This window comes from Aulonocara sp. 'chitande type north' Nkhata Bay, linkage group LG7 (genome assembly GCF_057382095.1).
Source record: "Aulonocara sp. 'chitande type north' Nkhata Bay isolate Kocher_YH1m ecotype deep benthic linkage group LG7, A_spYH_male_GT1.1, whole genome shotgun sequence".
Taxonomy (NCBI): domain Eukaryota; kingdom Metazoa; phylum Chordata; class Actinopteri; order Cichliformes; family Cichlidae; genus Aulonocara; species Aulonocara sp. 'chitande type north' Nkhata Bay.
The window spans coordinates 54,902,454-54,917,119 of record NC_141350.1 but is presented as its reverse complement, the minus strand read 5'-3'; the positions used below and the strand labels follow the sequence as shown (position 1 = coordinate 54,917,119).

At 41.0% G+C, this 14,666-nt stretch overlaps 2 protein-coding genes across 3 annotated transcripts in view; one reads left to right on the top strand and one right to left on the bottom strand.

Annotated features, from left to right (window-relative positions):
- The window catches only part of jmy (junction mediating and regulatory protein, p53 cofactor), a 30,937-nt gene extending 19,994 nt beyond the window's left edge, over nt 1–10,943 (top strand). Inside the window, exons 3-10 of the mRNA XM_086301407.1 lie at nt 2,116–2,266; nt 2,799–2,968; nt 3,497–3,662; nt 4,011–4,201; nt 4,319–4,405; nt 4,716–4,802; nt 5,338–5,842; nt 6,106–10,943. Coding sequence (XP_086157533.1) covers nt 2,116–2,266; nt 2,799–2,968; nt 3,497–3,662; nt 4,011–4,201; nt 4,319–4,405; nt 4,716–4,802; nt 5,338–5,842; nt 6,106–6,416 — 1,668 coding nt within the window. The 3' untranslated portion in view covers nt 6,417–10,943. The remainder of the gene's footprint in view (nt 1–2,115; nt 2,267–2,798; nt 2,969–3,496; nt 3,663–4,010; nt 4,202–4,318; nt 4,406–4,715; nt 4,803–5,337; nt 5,843–6,105) is intronic.
- Nucleotides 10,944–11,357: 414 nt separating this feature from the next.
- Nucleotides 11,358–14,666, bottom strand: part of homer1 (homer scaffold protein 1) — a 29,129-nt gene continuing 25,820 nt past the window's right edge. Inside the window, exon 10 of one of the 2 annotated variants that reach the window (XM_086301409.1) lies at nt 11,358–13,480. In XM_086301409.1, coding sequence (XP_086157535.1) covers nt 13,292–13,480 — 189 coding nt within the window. In that variant the 3' untranslated portion in view covers nt 11,358–13,291. The remainder of the gene's footprint in view (nt 13,481–14,666) is intronic. The other variant, XM_086301410.1, reaches the window with a different exon arrangement.

Below are 14,666 nucleotides of genomic sequence, written 5' to 3'. Positions count from 1 at the left end.
AACAGATGTAACTCCCCCCCAACCCCCACCACCATTGTTTTTTGTATTTTTAAACTGTATGCAGGAAGTGAGTGATGGCATGCTAGAAGGGAGCAGGCTGGGGGAAAAAGGATGCTAATTTTATTTGTGTGGCTACTTGGCCTGTTTTTCAGACAGCCAAACATGCAGAAAGCATTTCAAAGCTGACATGTAACTAAAATGTAAAACTCCTTTACTACGTTTGGCTCACAGTCCAAATGTATATTAGTCATAGGAATGTGTCACCTTTTCCGAGCAACTTTACAGGTGTGAATCATCACTTGTTTGCACCGCACTTCTTTTATTTCCATAACTTACTGAGACTTTGATCAGACACAAAGTATATTCAAACAATGCACATTTCAGGAAATTCCCCAAATGCTAGTGTTTGTGTTACATTTCAACGGGCTTTGGCCTGCTTTACTTGTAGAGCAGGTGATGCATTTTGTCAGTTGTCTGGATGCGTTTCAGCTTTGCATAAAACCAGTCTAACAGACTGATGATCAAGAGCCAACTTTATGCAGAGATGTTTTCTTCAGTTTGATTTGCTGCCGAGGTCAGCAGGGACAAAGTCAGTGATGGCATGCAAAGAGGTAAAGGAAAGGAGGCTGGTGAATGTCTGTCCATCCTCACCAGGTGGGATCGACCTGCTAAAAGGCAACCTTGCTCTTGTTTCCTCATGTTGTTGTAATTTTTAGGTGAATAAATAATATACTTTCTAAGATTTGTTCCTGCCAGACTTTTTCTTTTCTTTTGATGTAGACTCTCCTCCCCCGCTTGCTCCCGGTTTCACCCCCGAACCACTCCCTGTTCTTGTGCCTCACTTGTACAAGAATAAAAGCACAGAGTATGCTGGTTAACATAAATCAAAGCCTTTGGGCTTTGATTGGGATTATTATAGTCTTGTTTATTTTTGAGCACCTACGCACATCTGTTTTGCATCAAGATATTGAAATACGACTGCATGCACAGGAGGCCCTCGCAAGGAGTTTAGCTTATATTGTGTGTACATTTTGTTCCCTGCCCTCTCTTAGAGGGGCTTGTATTTCTCCCTCAACACCCAGAACACAACTCCACGTGACACCGCTTTTCTTTTTCTTACTCTTTTTTTCACATGGCAGGAGGAAAAAAAAAAGGACCTCTGTGCATGTATCGTTTTATTTATTGTTCACAAGTATACTGGGTCAGTGTCACTGTATAAGCGTGCACAGACGCGCCTAAGCCATTTCCTTTTTGTTATCACCATCTGCTGTGACTTCCTGGTATTTCAGAATGCTATAGATGGTCTTTGGTGGTGGTTTTCAAACTGGCAGAGGTGAAGTGGCATTTGGAGAAAGGAAGGCAGGGCATACAATGATCAGAACAGGTGCATGCCAGTGTTCTTCAAACAAAAGGGAGCTCAAAGAGGCAGTTAAGGCAATGGATTTCTCTTTGGGCCAAGTTAGCCCAGCTGGGATTGAAAAATTGATCTCTTTTATATTTATATATACACAAACGTGTGTGTGTGTGTGTGTGTGTGTGTGAACATGCCTTCTAATGCTCTGAAGTTGGGTTTTGTGACGTGTGAGTCTAGAGGGATTGGCTCAAATCGCGGTTAGAGCTGAAGTTTTTGGCACAAGAATGTTGCTTCTTGCTTGAAATTCAATTATCAAGTCCATAAACTCATCAGGAAAAAAAACTGTGGCCTAATAGGAGCTTCCTCGTCTGCTTTAAGTTTCAGACCAGGAAGCTGCGTCCATCTTTTATATACAGTCTACGATGGTCATAAAACTGCTTGGGAATCTCCATCTAACTCTGAAATGTGCTTTACACATATTTTTAGTTTTCTACAGTTTCAAAGTAATCCAGTATACATAAACATACATAAACAGGAACCGACAGCTGCTAGTTTGGCATCATTTAATTGGAGCCTGTTTGCCAAAATGTAAACAAAGATAGACTAAAAAAAACATTATTAAAGAACAGTAAGACCAAGACATAAATACCAACATGTGTTGCAAAATCTTCCTATACAAACTCTTGTTACCTCACTGATGATACCTGATCTAAGTACTGTACATTTAAGCTGTTCTAACAAGCTGCCTTAACTCCTGCCAGATTTCTCTGGAGACTGAGCGACTCGGCCCTCGTCGTGTGGAGAGCCTGAGAAAAGAGGACGAGGAGTGGCAGAAGAAGGCTCACGCCGCAGTGCTTTCCATTCAAGACCTGACTGTCAAGTTCTTTGAAACCACAACTCGGTCTCAGAAAGGTAAACACACACAGGAGGCTAGTTTCTCTCTTCAGAAAACAATGTGTGGCGTTGTTTTTGTGGTGACCTTTGAACCTTTATAAAAGTATGTTTACTTCATAAGAGAGCGCTTAGAGATCATGTGAGAATAAAACATTCTGGCTCTGTTCTCATCTCCAACCTCTGGCATACCAAAGTCATTAACATACACTCCACCCTGACTCGTGACACATTTTAATCCTCAAACCTTCTCTGCTATGAATTGGAATAAAAATGTGTTTTTCCTCAAATGGGCTTTATTTACTTCGGATTTCAAGTCAAAGCACTGCTGGTTTGTCCATTTTAGGCATTTAACGCTCCAGAAATAAACTATAGCGTTTAGGCCAAACCATTTTCTCACATGTTCTTTTTGCTCCAAATGATTCAAAACTATTAACCACAATTATGGTCATTAAACTGCTGTTTAAATGTCTAATCATTTGCCAGATAACTAGCTGACTAATCTCTGCAGCTCTAGCCCTTTTCACTTACTTCTTTACTGTATGCGTTATAGCTCTATACGAGAGGATGCGAGCTGACCAGAGAAAGTTTGGGAAGTCAGCGTGGACAGCGGCGGTTGAACGCATGGAGCGGCTGCAGTTTGCCGTTTCCAAAGAAACTCTGCAGCTCATGAGGGCCAAAGAGATCTGCCTGGAACAGAGGAAACATGGCTTGAAGGAGGAGGTAAAACATAACATGCTGATGCTGCTGAAAAACCCCCCAAAAACAAATCACACATGTGGACCAAGATCGGTGTCAAAATTCTGAAGTGTATCTGGGTGTGTTCTGAAAAGGTGGTGCTCAGTCCAGTCAGGTTTGTTTTTAAGAAGCCACAATAAGAGGACATGGATATAGTGAAGTTAACAGAAGAGAAGAACTCGAGATAATAGCCGTGTTGGAAAAATGAGCTCATGGCTGTGGCATCCTGTAATGGAGGGAACAACTTCCTGGTCTGCAGGAGTGGAAATGACTCACTGGGAATGACTGTCAGGTCAAATGTTTGCTGTGCATTTGAAAATACACTAAAACTAAAAATGTACCTGGTCAGTGTGTTGTAGCATAGCACTTAGAGAAGACACAAACACTGGCTCAGCTTCCACCGGATCTGTTAATGTGAAATATAAATGCACAGTCACTCAGGTAGAGCTTTTGGAAAATCCTGTGGACGGTGCCCTTTGGCCTTTGAAATAGTCTCTGTGGTTGTTGTTGTAGATGCAGAGTCTACAGGGTGGGGAGGATGCCATGCTTCGCCTGGACCAGCTGGAGGCGCTGTACTATGAGTTACAGCTGCAGCTGTATGACATTCAGGCCGAGGTGCTGCGCTGCGAGGAGCTGCTGCTCACTGCCCAGCTGCAGAGTCTGCGCAGGCAGATGACAGGTGAGCATCTCTTTAGATGGTTTGGTTCAGGTTGTTATTTTTCTTTCTCTTTTTCTGTTATAGCTCAGTGTGTCAGACTCATGACTGATGCTTACATGTGCTGAAAAATGTGGTTTTCAAGTATAAAACAAAATGTTTTGGCTTCTCATTGGTTTCCAACCTCATCCTCCAGTTAAGTCCTTTGCTTATCCCGTGGCACCACAGCTGTCCTGCTTTGACTTTATCACCAGTACCACTTTTTCTTCTACTCATAGTCAGTCAGAGATCAAATCCTCGAGCCATTGTTACGAGCTGTATAAGCTGCACAAGCAGCATTTGAATCTTCAATGTCTTCTGATTTTCTGCCAGAGCGACAGGATGAGGTGGTGTACTACGATACCTTTGAGAGTCCTGATGCCATGAAGGGTGTAGAAGACCCCACGACCCCACCGTCACCCCTCAGAGAAGAAGAACTCTGCACCCTGCAGCAGAGGACCCGGCAGCTCGAGGCCCGCAGGGGCCGCATCACTGCCAAGAAAGTCTACCTCAAAAATAAGAAGGTGAATTACCGATGGATAAAGATATGGTCGTGTGCTTTATCTCCTGTGGGTTAAGGATCAGTTTGACAGGTCTGTCTATAATAACATTATGTTTGTGTTCTGTTCTTCCTCAAATAGGAAATCTGTATCATCAATCACAAGCAGAAGATACAACAGCGCCAAGGTAGCCATACTGACAGCAAATCCCTGCAGGAGCTGCAGCAGGTAAGAAACTTCTATCTGTGGCTGCAAGGGATAGGATTTATATATTCACTGTTCTACTCTGTCAGTAAATGAAGAGATGATATTACCAGTTAATTCAATGCAGTTTTATTTTTATAGCACCAGAAAGAAAACAGGGAGTCCACTTTGATGCTCACAGACATGGCAAATATTCTGTGGCAATGATCGAACTTTTTTGATTTAGAGCTTGCTGCGAGACAAATTTCAAATATCGATACCAAAGCAGTGAAAGCAGCAATTGTTCCTCACCCTGCTACAACACATTCATCTCATTTGCTGTTTCTGTGAAAAGGGAGATGAAGATGATGAAGCTAAGCGAAACGCCAGAGTGAGTCAGGAGAGGCAGAGGACACTTGACAGGCTTCGCAGCCTCAAGCAGGTGAGGACTTAACATAAACACACACGTCATCTGAGGAGGAACCTTCACTGAATCCTCCTCAAACACCAATGATTAGTAACTTTTCGTTTTTTTAGTTAAAAGATGATTTTGTGTTTGTCCACAGTGTTTTATGTTCTTGTAGTGACATCTACATAGTCTTGATACATTAACCTCCTAAGACCCGAACTCTTCCACAGCATGCATTTTTAATTTCTCTTTGATATTTGGGCTGATTGGGACCCGATGGATGTAAAAACAAAGAACCTGATTCTTGTTTCTAAGAAAAGTGAGAGCCACATATGAGGATATTTGTTTAAAATTTCAATAAAACAGTGGCAGTATAATGTCCTCGTAAGTGGATATCAGGCACTTGTAGAGCAAAATGTAGTATTTTGGTCTAAATAACCCAAATTGTGATGTCCACATATGTGTACGCCAGGTCCTAGGAGGTTAAAGCAAAATCATGTGTGTAATGTTGCGTAAACTGCACTCAGTCCTTCAGCTTTACTTTCTTTCTTGCTGCTTCCCCACACAGAGGTATCCAGGCCAGGTGACTCTAAAGTCAGGCCGCCTGCGCCTGAGTCAGACTCACAGTCGGAGGCGTGCTGGGCAGCAGCCCAGCACCCAGGCTGCCGGCGTTCAGACCGACTGCATCTCAGATCTCCCAGAACTCTCTGCTCCTCTCCCGCCGGACGCGTACGGCTGCGACAGCGTCTCTTTACCTGCGGTCGACCTCCAAGGCCTCGATCCCTCGCCTCCCTTCCTATCGCTGCCCCCACTCTCAGCCGCGCCGTCAAACTTTTCACTGGGTCCCCCTCCCCCGCCTCCTCCTCCGCCTCCTCCACCACTTCCCACCTCAGAGGACGACCAGCAGAAGAACCTCACAGCCGTCACGCTTCAACACCAGAAAGGCGAGTCTGACTCCACCTCGCTCCCGCTGGCTCCATTTTCCCCTCGATTCTTTGACAGCAGCCAGCTGTTAACGGCGAGGAAAAAGCTGCGGAAGACGGCTTCTCTGGACTCGTCGCAGTGGAGGAGAGGTGGGCAGGGAACTTTTCATTGCAGTAGAGACCTTCATGGTTGGTTAATACTACAAATGTTTAATGTAAGGCACATAACACTCATTCGGTACCTACTTTTAAATGAGGTAATTTAAGCATTTTATCAGTCACAGGAAATGGTGTATTTAAACAGAGGTTGGAGCTAAATTGTGTGTCAGCAGTAGGTTGTTTGGCTGTGTGCTAAACGGCGAACCAAGCCTCTAAACACTGTGAGGCTAATTGTCTCTGCCCTGTGTTCTCAGCGAGCTCTCCCATGGATGAGGTGCTGGCATCACTCAAGCGGGGCAGTTTCCACCTGAGGAAGGCTGAGCTGCGGGTCTTGGGCCCGGATCCGGATGACGACAGCAACAATATCCTGGCTCAAATCCGACAGGGCGTCCGGCTTAGGAAGGTACGGACCAGACCGGAGCAGCAGCGTCATCCCAAAAGCTTCCCCCACTCGGCCGACGCTCTGACCCGCAGCATTCACGAGGCTCTGAGGAGAATCAAGGAGGCCTCTCCTGAGTCAGAGTCAGAGGATGAAGGTCTTCCCTGCACTGACTGGGAAAACTAATGCGGTTCATCGAAGGAATCTTTTAAACCCCCCCACCTTTTTGTTTTGTTTTTTTAACACAAAGAGTTTAAACAAAGTGAAACCAAGTTAAGCAGGCAAGCCAGGGTTAAGTCACCTGGAGATTTCTTGGTGCAATTTGAACAAAAACCCTCGATTTTTCTTTTTTTAATATATATTAGAGGATTTTTTTCTTACTCATGTACGCTGTTTGTAAAGATGGACCACTAATCTTTTTTTTTTTTTATGTCATTGCTGTGGCTCTCTGGGCGAGGATACAACCTCTGACCTCTCATCACGTCCGAGTCGTACTGTAGCTTGCTGTGACGGGTTTGTTTGAGGACACGAATTTTGCTCACAGTGATGGTAAACCTTCAGTCTGAGCGTTTACATTTTACTACACAACAAGCATTTGTACTGTACATCTTTTTAAAGGAATAGTTGGACTGAGTGCATACGAGAGTGGTATTAACATTCATATTTACAAAATCGCCAAACTTTGACTTTGAGATGAGGTTTTGTGTAATCACCCACGCAGTTTATCGGAATCAATTTGAACGTCCAGCATCTGTTTTAGGGCTTTAGAACTGTGAAAGCACCTGATTGCAGTACAAAGTGCCCCCAAATACTCTGAGGGCTGTTAGAAAATAATCCAGTTAACTTACAAATGTGTAAAATCCCTGTTTACCTGCACCTCACACAGGATGAGACAACTCGGCCGGTCATCAAAGACAAACGCAAACTTGTAGATTTGCTGCTTTTCAGCTCTAAATATGTGTGAGAATAACAGACCTGGGGCCAGATTTACTCGATGTGATGATACTAATGCAAGAATGTGCTGATAATGCTCATAATGTGCAAATCTAACCACCAGTTCAACCATTGCAGTCTCCTGAGGGCAGTGTAAACGAGTGGGTCAAAAACATGCAGAGCGGACGAGGAAGCAAGTAATCCAGCAAGTGTAGGTTTTCACTCTAAAACAGCTGAAGGAGAATCTATATGTTTTGAGACAAAGACGAACTCTTCTGTTAGAACTCGATGAAGTCTGCGTGGGATCTTGGAGTTTGGGACAGCTGTTCTTGGGATAATGGTCTCAGGCAGGACCAGAGTAAGGCCAACCCCAAACCATCTGTCTGTCGAATTTACTGTAACTGTAAATGTGCTCATGACTCTGTTTCACTCCTGCATGCTGCGTGAGGCTGCTCATATTCAGGACAAAGACAAGACTCAAATAGGTTCAATAAAATGACAAATTCAACTCAAAAATGCCTGAACTTAAAAGGCGTATTAGGGTCACGGTGGTTCATATATGTACACAAACGTTGTACATTTTTTTTAGAAAAAAGTGTCAAATGTACGAGGAGAAAAAAAAGTACAAATTTACGAGAATAAAACTCGGAAAAGGGAATCTGTCGTTACACGTTTCCAGGTTAAGTTAGAAGAAATTCAGATATGTGAACTCCTGGGACTAATAAGCCATACAAATATGTTCGGTATGCCTTTTTTCAAGCATACCAAACCAACTCCATGCATTTAAAAGTCATCCTCTGACCTGTACAGACAGCACTGGGATCATAAAGTTCAACACTGAAAAAAGACGTTCATATCAGCAATAACTTTGTTCTCATTTATGTCACCAACATGTAGATTCTGGGTGCTCCATTGCTGCAAATAGTTAAAAAATAAAAATAAAAAAGCTTATAAGGAAATGATATTAAATGTTCTCTTAACTGAAAGTCATTTAGTAATTTCCCTTGTAAAAATTGCCAATTATTGATAACAATAGAAGCTCGTTTTTACATATGGTTTGATTAACGGGATATCTATGTATTATACGTTTCGGCATTACACTTTGCAGACGGTCCCTGTGTTGTTAGTCCAGGTCAGAGCATGACTGGAAAAACATGAACATGCTGGAAAAAAGATGTTGTTGTTGTTCTAATGAGTTATTGATCCCAGAAGATCAGCTGAACCTTGAAAAGTAAAGCGATGCTTTTTGACTGAAACAAAAGCCACAATTTTTTTTAGTTTTTCTCTTAAATCTGTCGATTTTTTTCTTCTTTGCACTCTGAACTGAAAAATCTGTCTAATACATAAACATAAAGCCAGCCACAAAGAAAACCTGCCGGCATCTTTTAGCTTGGTGCCGATGTAGACCAGTAGCACATCTGGCCCCTGGTGTTCCCGTCATAGTCACACTGTAACACTGTAATCATCAGCACACAAAGAGCTGTGGTTTTACATAACAAGCTTTATCTGTTGTTGTGCATCCTCCACTTCTTTTATAAGGATGCCGTTAACACCAGGTCAGTATTTTGACAGATGTATACCTGTATGACATTTCTATTTTAGCTCCATTTGAAGTATAAATGATTTCTTGAATGTAGCTTTGGATGTTTTCTGTGTTTGGCAGAGTTTACTGTCCACCTTACAGATGGAAATATTGTTGGGACCAGATTCCCTTTCATTTATTACTTTGATCTTGATTCATCATTGACAAATAGCAGAACCAAAAAGCAAAAAAAAGTAGATATGAATCACTATAATGGAGCTCGGCTCTTTAGATACAGATCCACAGATTGTTATCGGTCTAGAATTTCACATCCTCTAAAATAAGAATTTGACATTTCTTTCTTGTTTATTTCTGCTTTTGTGCTAGAAACAAATTCATCTTAATTTTAAAATATAACTGCCTTTTAATCTCTTTATCGTGTTTTTTTTTTTTTTTTTAAAGAATTCAACAGTGCAAAATTGATCTGGCAAAAAGAAAATATTGACTAATATCGGTAAAATTGTTTTTTTGGGGTGTAGCGTCAGTCAAGAGGGGCCGATATCAGCTGGTAGTGTAATGATATTTGGCTGATATGTTGAAATTTTAGAATTTTATTTGTTTTTGTTTTTTGTTTTGTTTCTTTTTTTCTGTTTCATTTAGCATGTGATAGTTAGCTGCACATTAGCTAACCGTAACCTAGATATTTGACACATTTGAAGACATTGCTTTTGGCTTTAGGAAACGGTGATGGGTGTTCTTCCTTCTTGTCTTTATTTTTTACTATTATCGCCACACAATGAAAATAACCAGCATATTATTTTGTAATAATTCAGATGCTTTACACGGTGTGGCAGGGATTCATAGATGAGCTTTAGGAGTATGTGTGACGTTTCTATTTATTGTGCTGTGCTCATTTGTTGTTTTTACTGTCAGTTTCCTCACCTGAGAGATGCTGTCTTTCCACTGCCTTCTTTTATGAAAGATGTTTTCCGAGCTTGCTTCCTTACCTTATTTACTGGAGTTGTTGATGTGTGTGTGTGTGTGTGTGTGGGGGGGGGGGGGGGGGTTTGGTTTTTAATATCTGTTGAGAAAACTTGTTAACTGAAAAACTAATCCCACATTTTCCTGTTTGATAAGCCATGCACTGAGTGAGCAACATGTCATATATATATATCTTCTTTTTTCTTCTCACATATGCTGACATTGCATCAGTGCTGCTGTGTTTGAATGATTACCAGCTTAGCTTAGCATAAAGACTAAAAACAGAGCTAGCTTCTCTGTTTAAAAGCGATACTTAATGAGTTTTAGACGCTAGTTTTGTTTTGTTTTTTTATGATGTAATTATGTCAAAGCAGGACTGTTACTTGGCTGATTTTAAACACAGACCATCAAATTCTGACAAACCTGAATTTGGCCTTGTTTAAAGTAATAAATAACTACACATAGCAAATGTTAGGGAAGTGTGTTTATGTTTCATGTGTCTGAATACTGGATTTTTTTAAAATGAAAAATCTTTTTCGTCTCTAAACTAGCAGAAGTGGAAACACAGACTCAACAGTATTGCTCCTAAAATTCCTGTGGGGTTGTGTTCTAGTCTTCATGCTAAGCTAAGCTAACTGTAGCATTATGTTTTCTGCATACTGTATAACAGGAAGACAATTAGTTGACTGTCAGAGTAAAAGACTGCTGCTAAGTGTTAAAGTCATCATGAATAATTTGCACGCAGTTCCTCTTCACCCAGTTAGATTTTTAAATATATCTGTATGAGTGTAAACCTTTGGCAGCAGATGATCTGACTTTCTCCTTTTCTTTTCTTTTTTTTTTTTTTTACTTTTACAGGGTTTGTTTTTTTGGGGTTTTTTTGTAACCATTTTAACTGTTAGATTTCAAATTCCACCCATAACTCTTTGTCAGTTTGACCTTTACGACCTTATGCATGTGATTGGTTTGATGACAAACCAGTTACAACGTAAGTGCAATAACGAAGATTGGGGGGGGGGGGCTTTTAAGAATGATACTGTAATGAAATGTAAATCATGAAAAATATATCCGCATGCCTAAATGTATTGAAGTATTTATTGAAACTTCATATTTTAAAGAATTTTTAAAGCGTACAAATGTAAATGTACTTTAAGGTTTTCTTTTTGTTTCCTATCATGACATTCCTCTCTGCTTTCTAAAGGCCATTTATAAATATATATGTATATTTTTTCCTTTCAAAATAAAATGATGCACCAAAATGTTGTTTTTGAATCTTTCTTTAGAGTTTAACCCCCACATAATATGCTGTTATCATTCTAGTCCATAATCCATTTACAGAATCCAAAACTCATATTTTTATTCACCTTCCTGAGAATCATTGCTTTCAAGTTTATTCCCACAGACAGACCATTAAACAACACGTCTGTGTTTTTAATAGTTTTAATTGCTCCCCTTTCTTAAAGAGGAAACCCACCAACCCAGTCTGCTAATCCAGAGTAGACACTGCTGAGGAGCTGTTCCCCATCATCCCCAGACTCTGCTTCTTCTTCGAGGCTTGAGGAGATCCTCAAACTATTCTTTCCACAGCGTAGCTAAATCACCAGCACTCCATCCCACTATACAGTGTGGGTACTGTTTCCTCCTGAGATTGTTTGCCAGAATTGCTTTAAACCTGACCAAAATTCTTTGTCAGTGAACTCAACGAACTCTTCCCAGACCTTATTTCAAATAGTTTTTCTAATATAACACCTAATCACAACATAATTAGTCTCAAGGTGCTTTATATGACCCTACAATAATACAGAGGAAACCCCAGCAATCAGACGACCTCCTACAAGCAAGCCCTTGGTGACAGTGGGAAGGAAAAACTCAGGTACAGACATTGATGCATGTCTGTACCTGAGGTTTTGCTTCAGCTGCTGCCAGAGCTGCACTTTGCTTGGCCTGCCAGTACCTGATGAGTCCTTCAGTTTGACAGGTCCATTCAAAACACCATTAGAACATTGTGGGAACGTTTCCTGCTAGTTGAGATGCAAAATCAAAAACATTCATGGATTTAAATGCTTCAGGTTGACGTGCTGAATGCCTGGAAAAGTGACGGTATGCTGGTACTTAAATAGTCCAAAGAACAAGCTTTGAAATAGGACGCAAGTTAAAACTTAAACCAGGCAAGTCTAACTGCAGTCAGGTTTATTTAAACCAGGTTTATGACAGCAGGGCTGGTTTACTGTGCAGTATGCTCATTAAAACACAGCTGCAGCATTTTCATTTGGTTTTCTTTTATTAAAAACTCAAAATTACAATTTGTGTCTGTAAGCATGTGGTTAAATCAGTATTTCAAAGTCTTATTCAAATGTTTCTTTTTTCCCTTTACAGCACAAAAATCCATCCAAGTGTCCCGAATGTACCCGCGCTAACAACAAGCCCTTAAATAGTGTTCTTCAGGTGTACACGCTGAATCGTATTCCTCTCATTTTTGGCAATAGTAAATCCCACCAAATAAAAAGTACCGCTACTTAGCTACCATTGATGCATGTCTGTACCAAAGGCAACATCAGCAAAAATTCAGATCTGTACAGGAAAACATTATTTGGCAAAAGAAAAAAAAAACTGCAGTCAACCCGCCGCATTTTCCTTTTTCCTTCGATAAACAGCTCAAAAATATTGCCAGGTTTCAACATCTTGACACTCACGTACCACATGATAAAAAAAGATTAAGTGAAAATGAGATGTAAATAAAGATACTTTGATTTTGTACAACTTCCATCATAATAATAATCATCATTGTCACAAATTTCAGTAATAAATTAACAAAAAAAAGGATTCAATCATTGCACTTCATGTCGCAACAGAAACAAAGAGGGGAAATGAAACATCTGACTCACTCACACACACATGAACAAGTGCACTATGAATCCGTTATATCCTTAAAAAAAAAGCATATAGAAAGAAAGAAAAGACGTTTGAGTAAAATCCCACCTCGATGTCTTAAACGTATCCAAGAGGAGTAAAATTACCTGAAAGTGAGAGTGGAAAATGTTTTTGTAAACCCTCTGGTGCTGCCCTTTTGTATTGCTCATATATTTCAGAAGAATATTTCACGATAGATACCGACGTCCTCCGGATCCTCTTTGTGTCGAGTCCCCACAACAAATAACCGAATGGATCTCAGAGTTTATTTGGCTGATGGCGACGTGGGTTTTAATAAAGATTTGTGCCTGGAAAAAAAGTCGGAAAGAGGAAAAAAAAAGAGAAAAAAAAACAAGAACAATCGCAGACTCTGAGTGACTGCATTTGAACGCACCAAAGCAACGTTTAAAAGAAAAAAGCGAATTTCGCCTTTAATGTTTCCGTAGAGCGAGGAAAGCTTCTGTGGATTTGTCCAGAGTGGAGCGGAGGGGAAGGCTTCACATGGCGGTTTGTAAACGATCTGAGCGTGGATGTGTGTTAAAGTATAAAGTCGTGTGTAAACCTTTACACGCGTGTGGGAGGAAAAAAACAAAAAAAAGAGAATTCAAGTTGTCAGTGAGCAGGTGAGTGCCGACATGCGGTAAAAGTCTCGGCGCTGGCTGCTGTGTTGGTGGAGGTGGTTGGAGGTGGTGGCACAGTCTTCGTCTCTCTCCGTCTAGCTGCCCTCCAGCAGCTTGGCCAGTGCGTCCCGCAGCTCGTTCAGCTCAAAGATTTTGCTGTCCAGCAGCTCCAGCAGGGAGCGCAGGCTTTTGCGAAAGGCTTCCCGCTCCAGCTGGCTGCTCTCCAGACGCTGCTCCAGATCAGTCAGGTGGGCCTCCAGCGTCTGGTTTCTCACCTCCGTCTCCTGATAGAAACGACACACAACGCTTTTTAAAAACGCACATTTTTAGCTTCATATTTGTAATTTGGGACTCCACTGAAAATCCTTGTTTAGTTTAAACAAGCCCTTTATGAAGCCTTCGTGACCCATTCGCATTTTTTTTTGTCTTTGCTGGTTAGCAGCACTGGTAATATTTTTTAACTCGGGCTTCAACCAATGCAGTATGGACGTTTTATTAATGAACCTCATGTTGGATTTTCTAAAAATGTTTACGTTGGATGCCCTTCCTGACACAAGCCTCCCCTTTTATCGGGTACTAGGAGTACACTGGCCACAGATACGCAGTCCATTACATTATACAGATTGATCATATTTAACATCAAAGCCTTCTTTGAGCAGTCTTGAAGGAACGGGGTCTACAAACAGAGGAAGTACTTACTGAAGTTACCTCGGATCAATCAGAAAGAAAGAGCTTAAATAAATATCAGTAGTTTTGAAAGTTTCTGTACATAATAATACATCTGTGGGGTGGCTATAAATAATTGTTTTCTCCAATGGTTAAAATTTCATTTGTGAAGACATTCATGAAGTCATTAAGGTTAAAGGAATATATCGCTACAGTGCTGAAGAGAAACCAAAGGTTGTTCTTATTTCCTTCAATCAGTGAGGGATAATAAGACGTTCTAGCTTCACAGAGGGCCGTTTTATAGAGCAACAAACTTTCGAGTTATCTGCTTTTAAGTCACATGTTTGTGACATGGACTGGAGTATGTCTGATTAGAGGCTTTCTTCCTCAGAGGAGCTACAGTATCCAGAATCATACACAGTGAGGCTGTAACACTAAACAGGTAATGGCATTATCACTTGTGGCCAGATAATGCCATTAAGCGGCACCAAAAGACAACACCACCACCCACACAGCCAAGGGGCTTGCAGACGTAGAGTTGCAACTGCCTGTATCAGAAAACCTGTCAATCACTGTGGCCACACCCCTAACTCCAACATCTGGATGCACTGCAAATTAATCTCTACCAGGCTATAAGCATTCTTTCTAATGCTGTAAAGTTAGCCATGATACTTTATGAGGACTGACTTAAGTGGCCAATGGAGGAAGTGCAGTTTTTGGCACTTCTGTGCGCCAGTTGGTTAAAAAATACAGTTTTGTAAAAAGATAGCAACCGCCAAAAGACGCTGAAATACTGGTCCACAA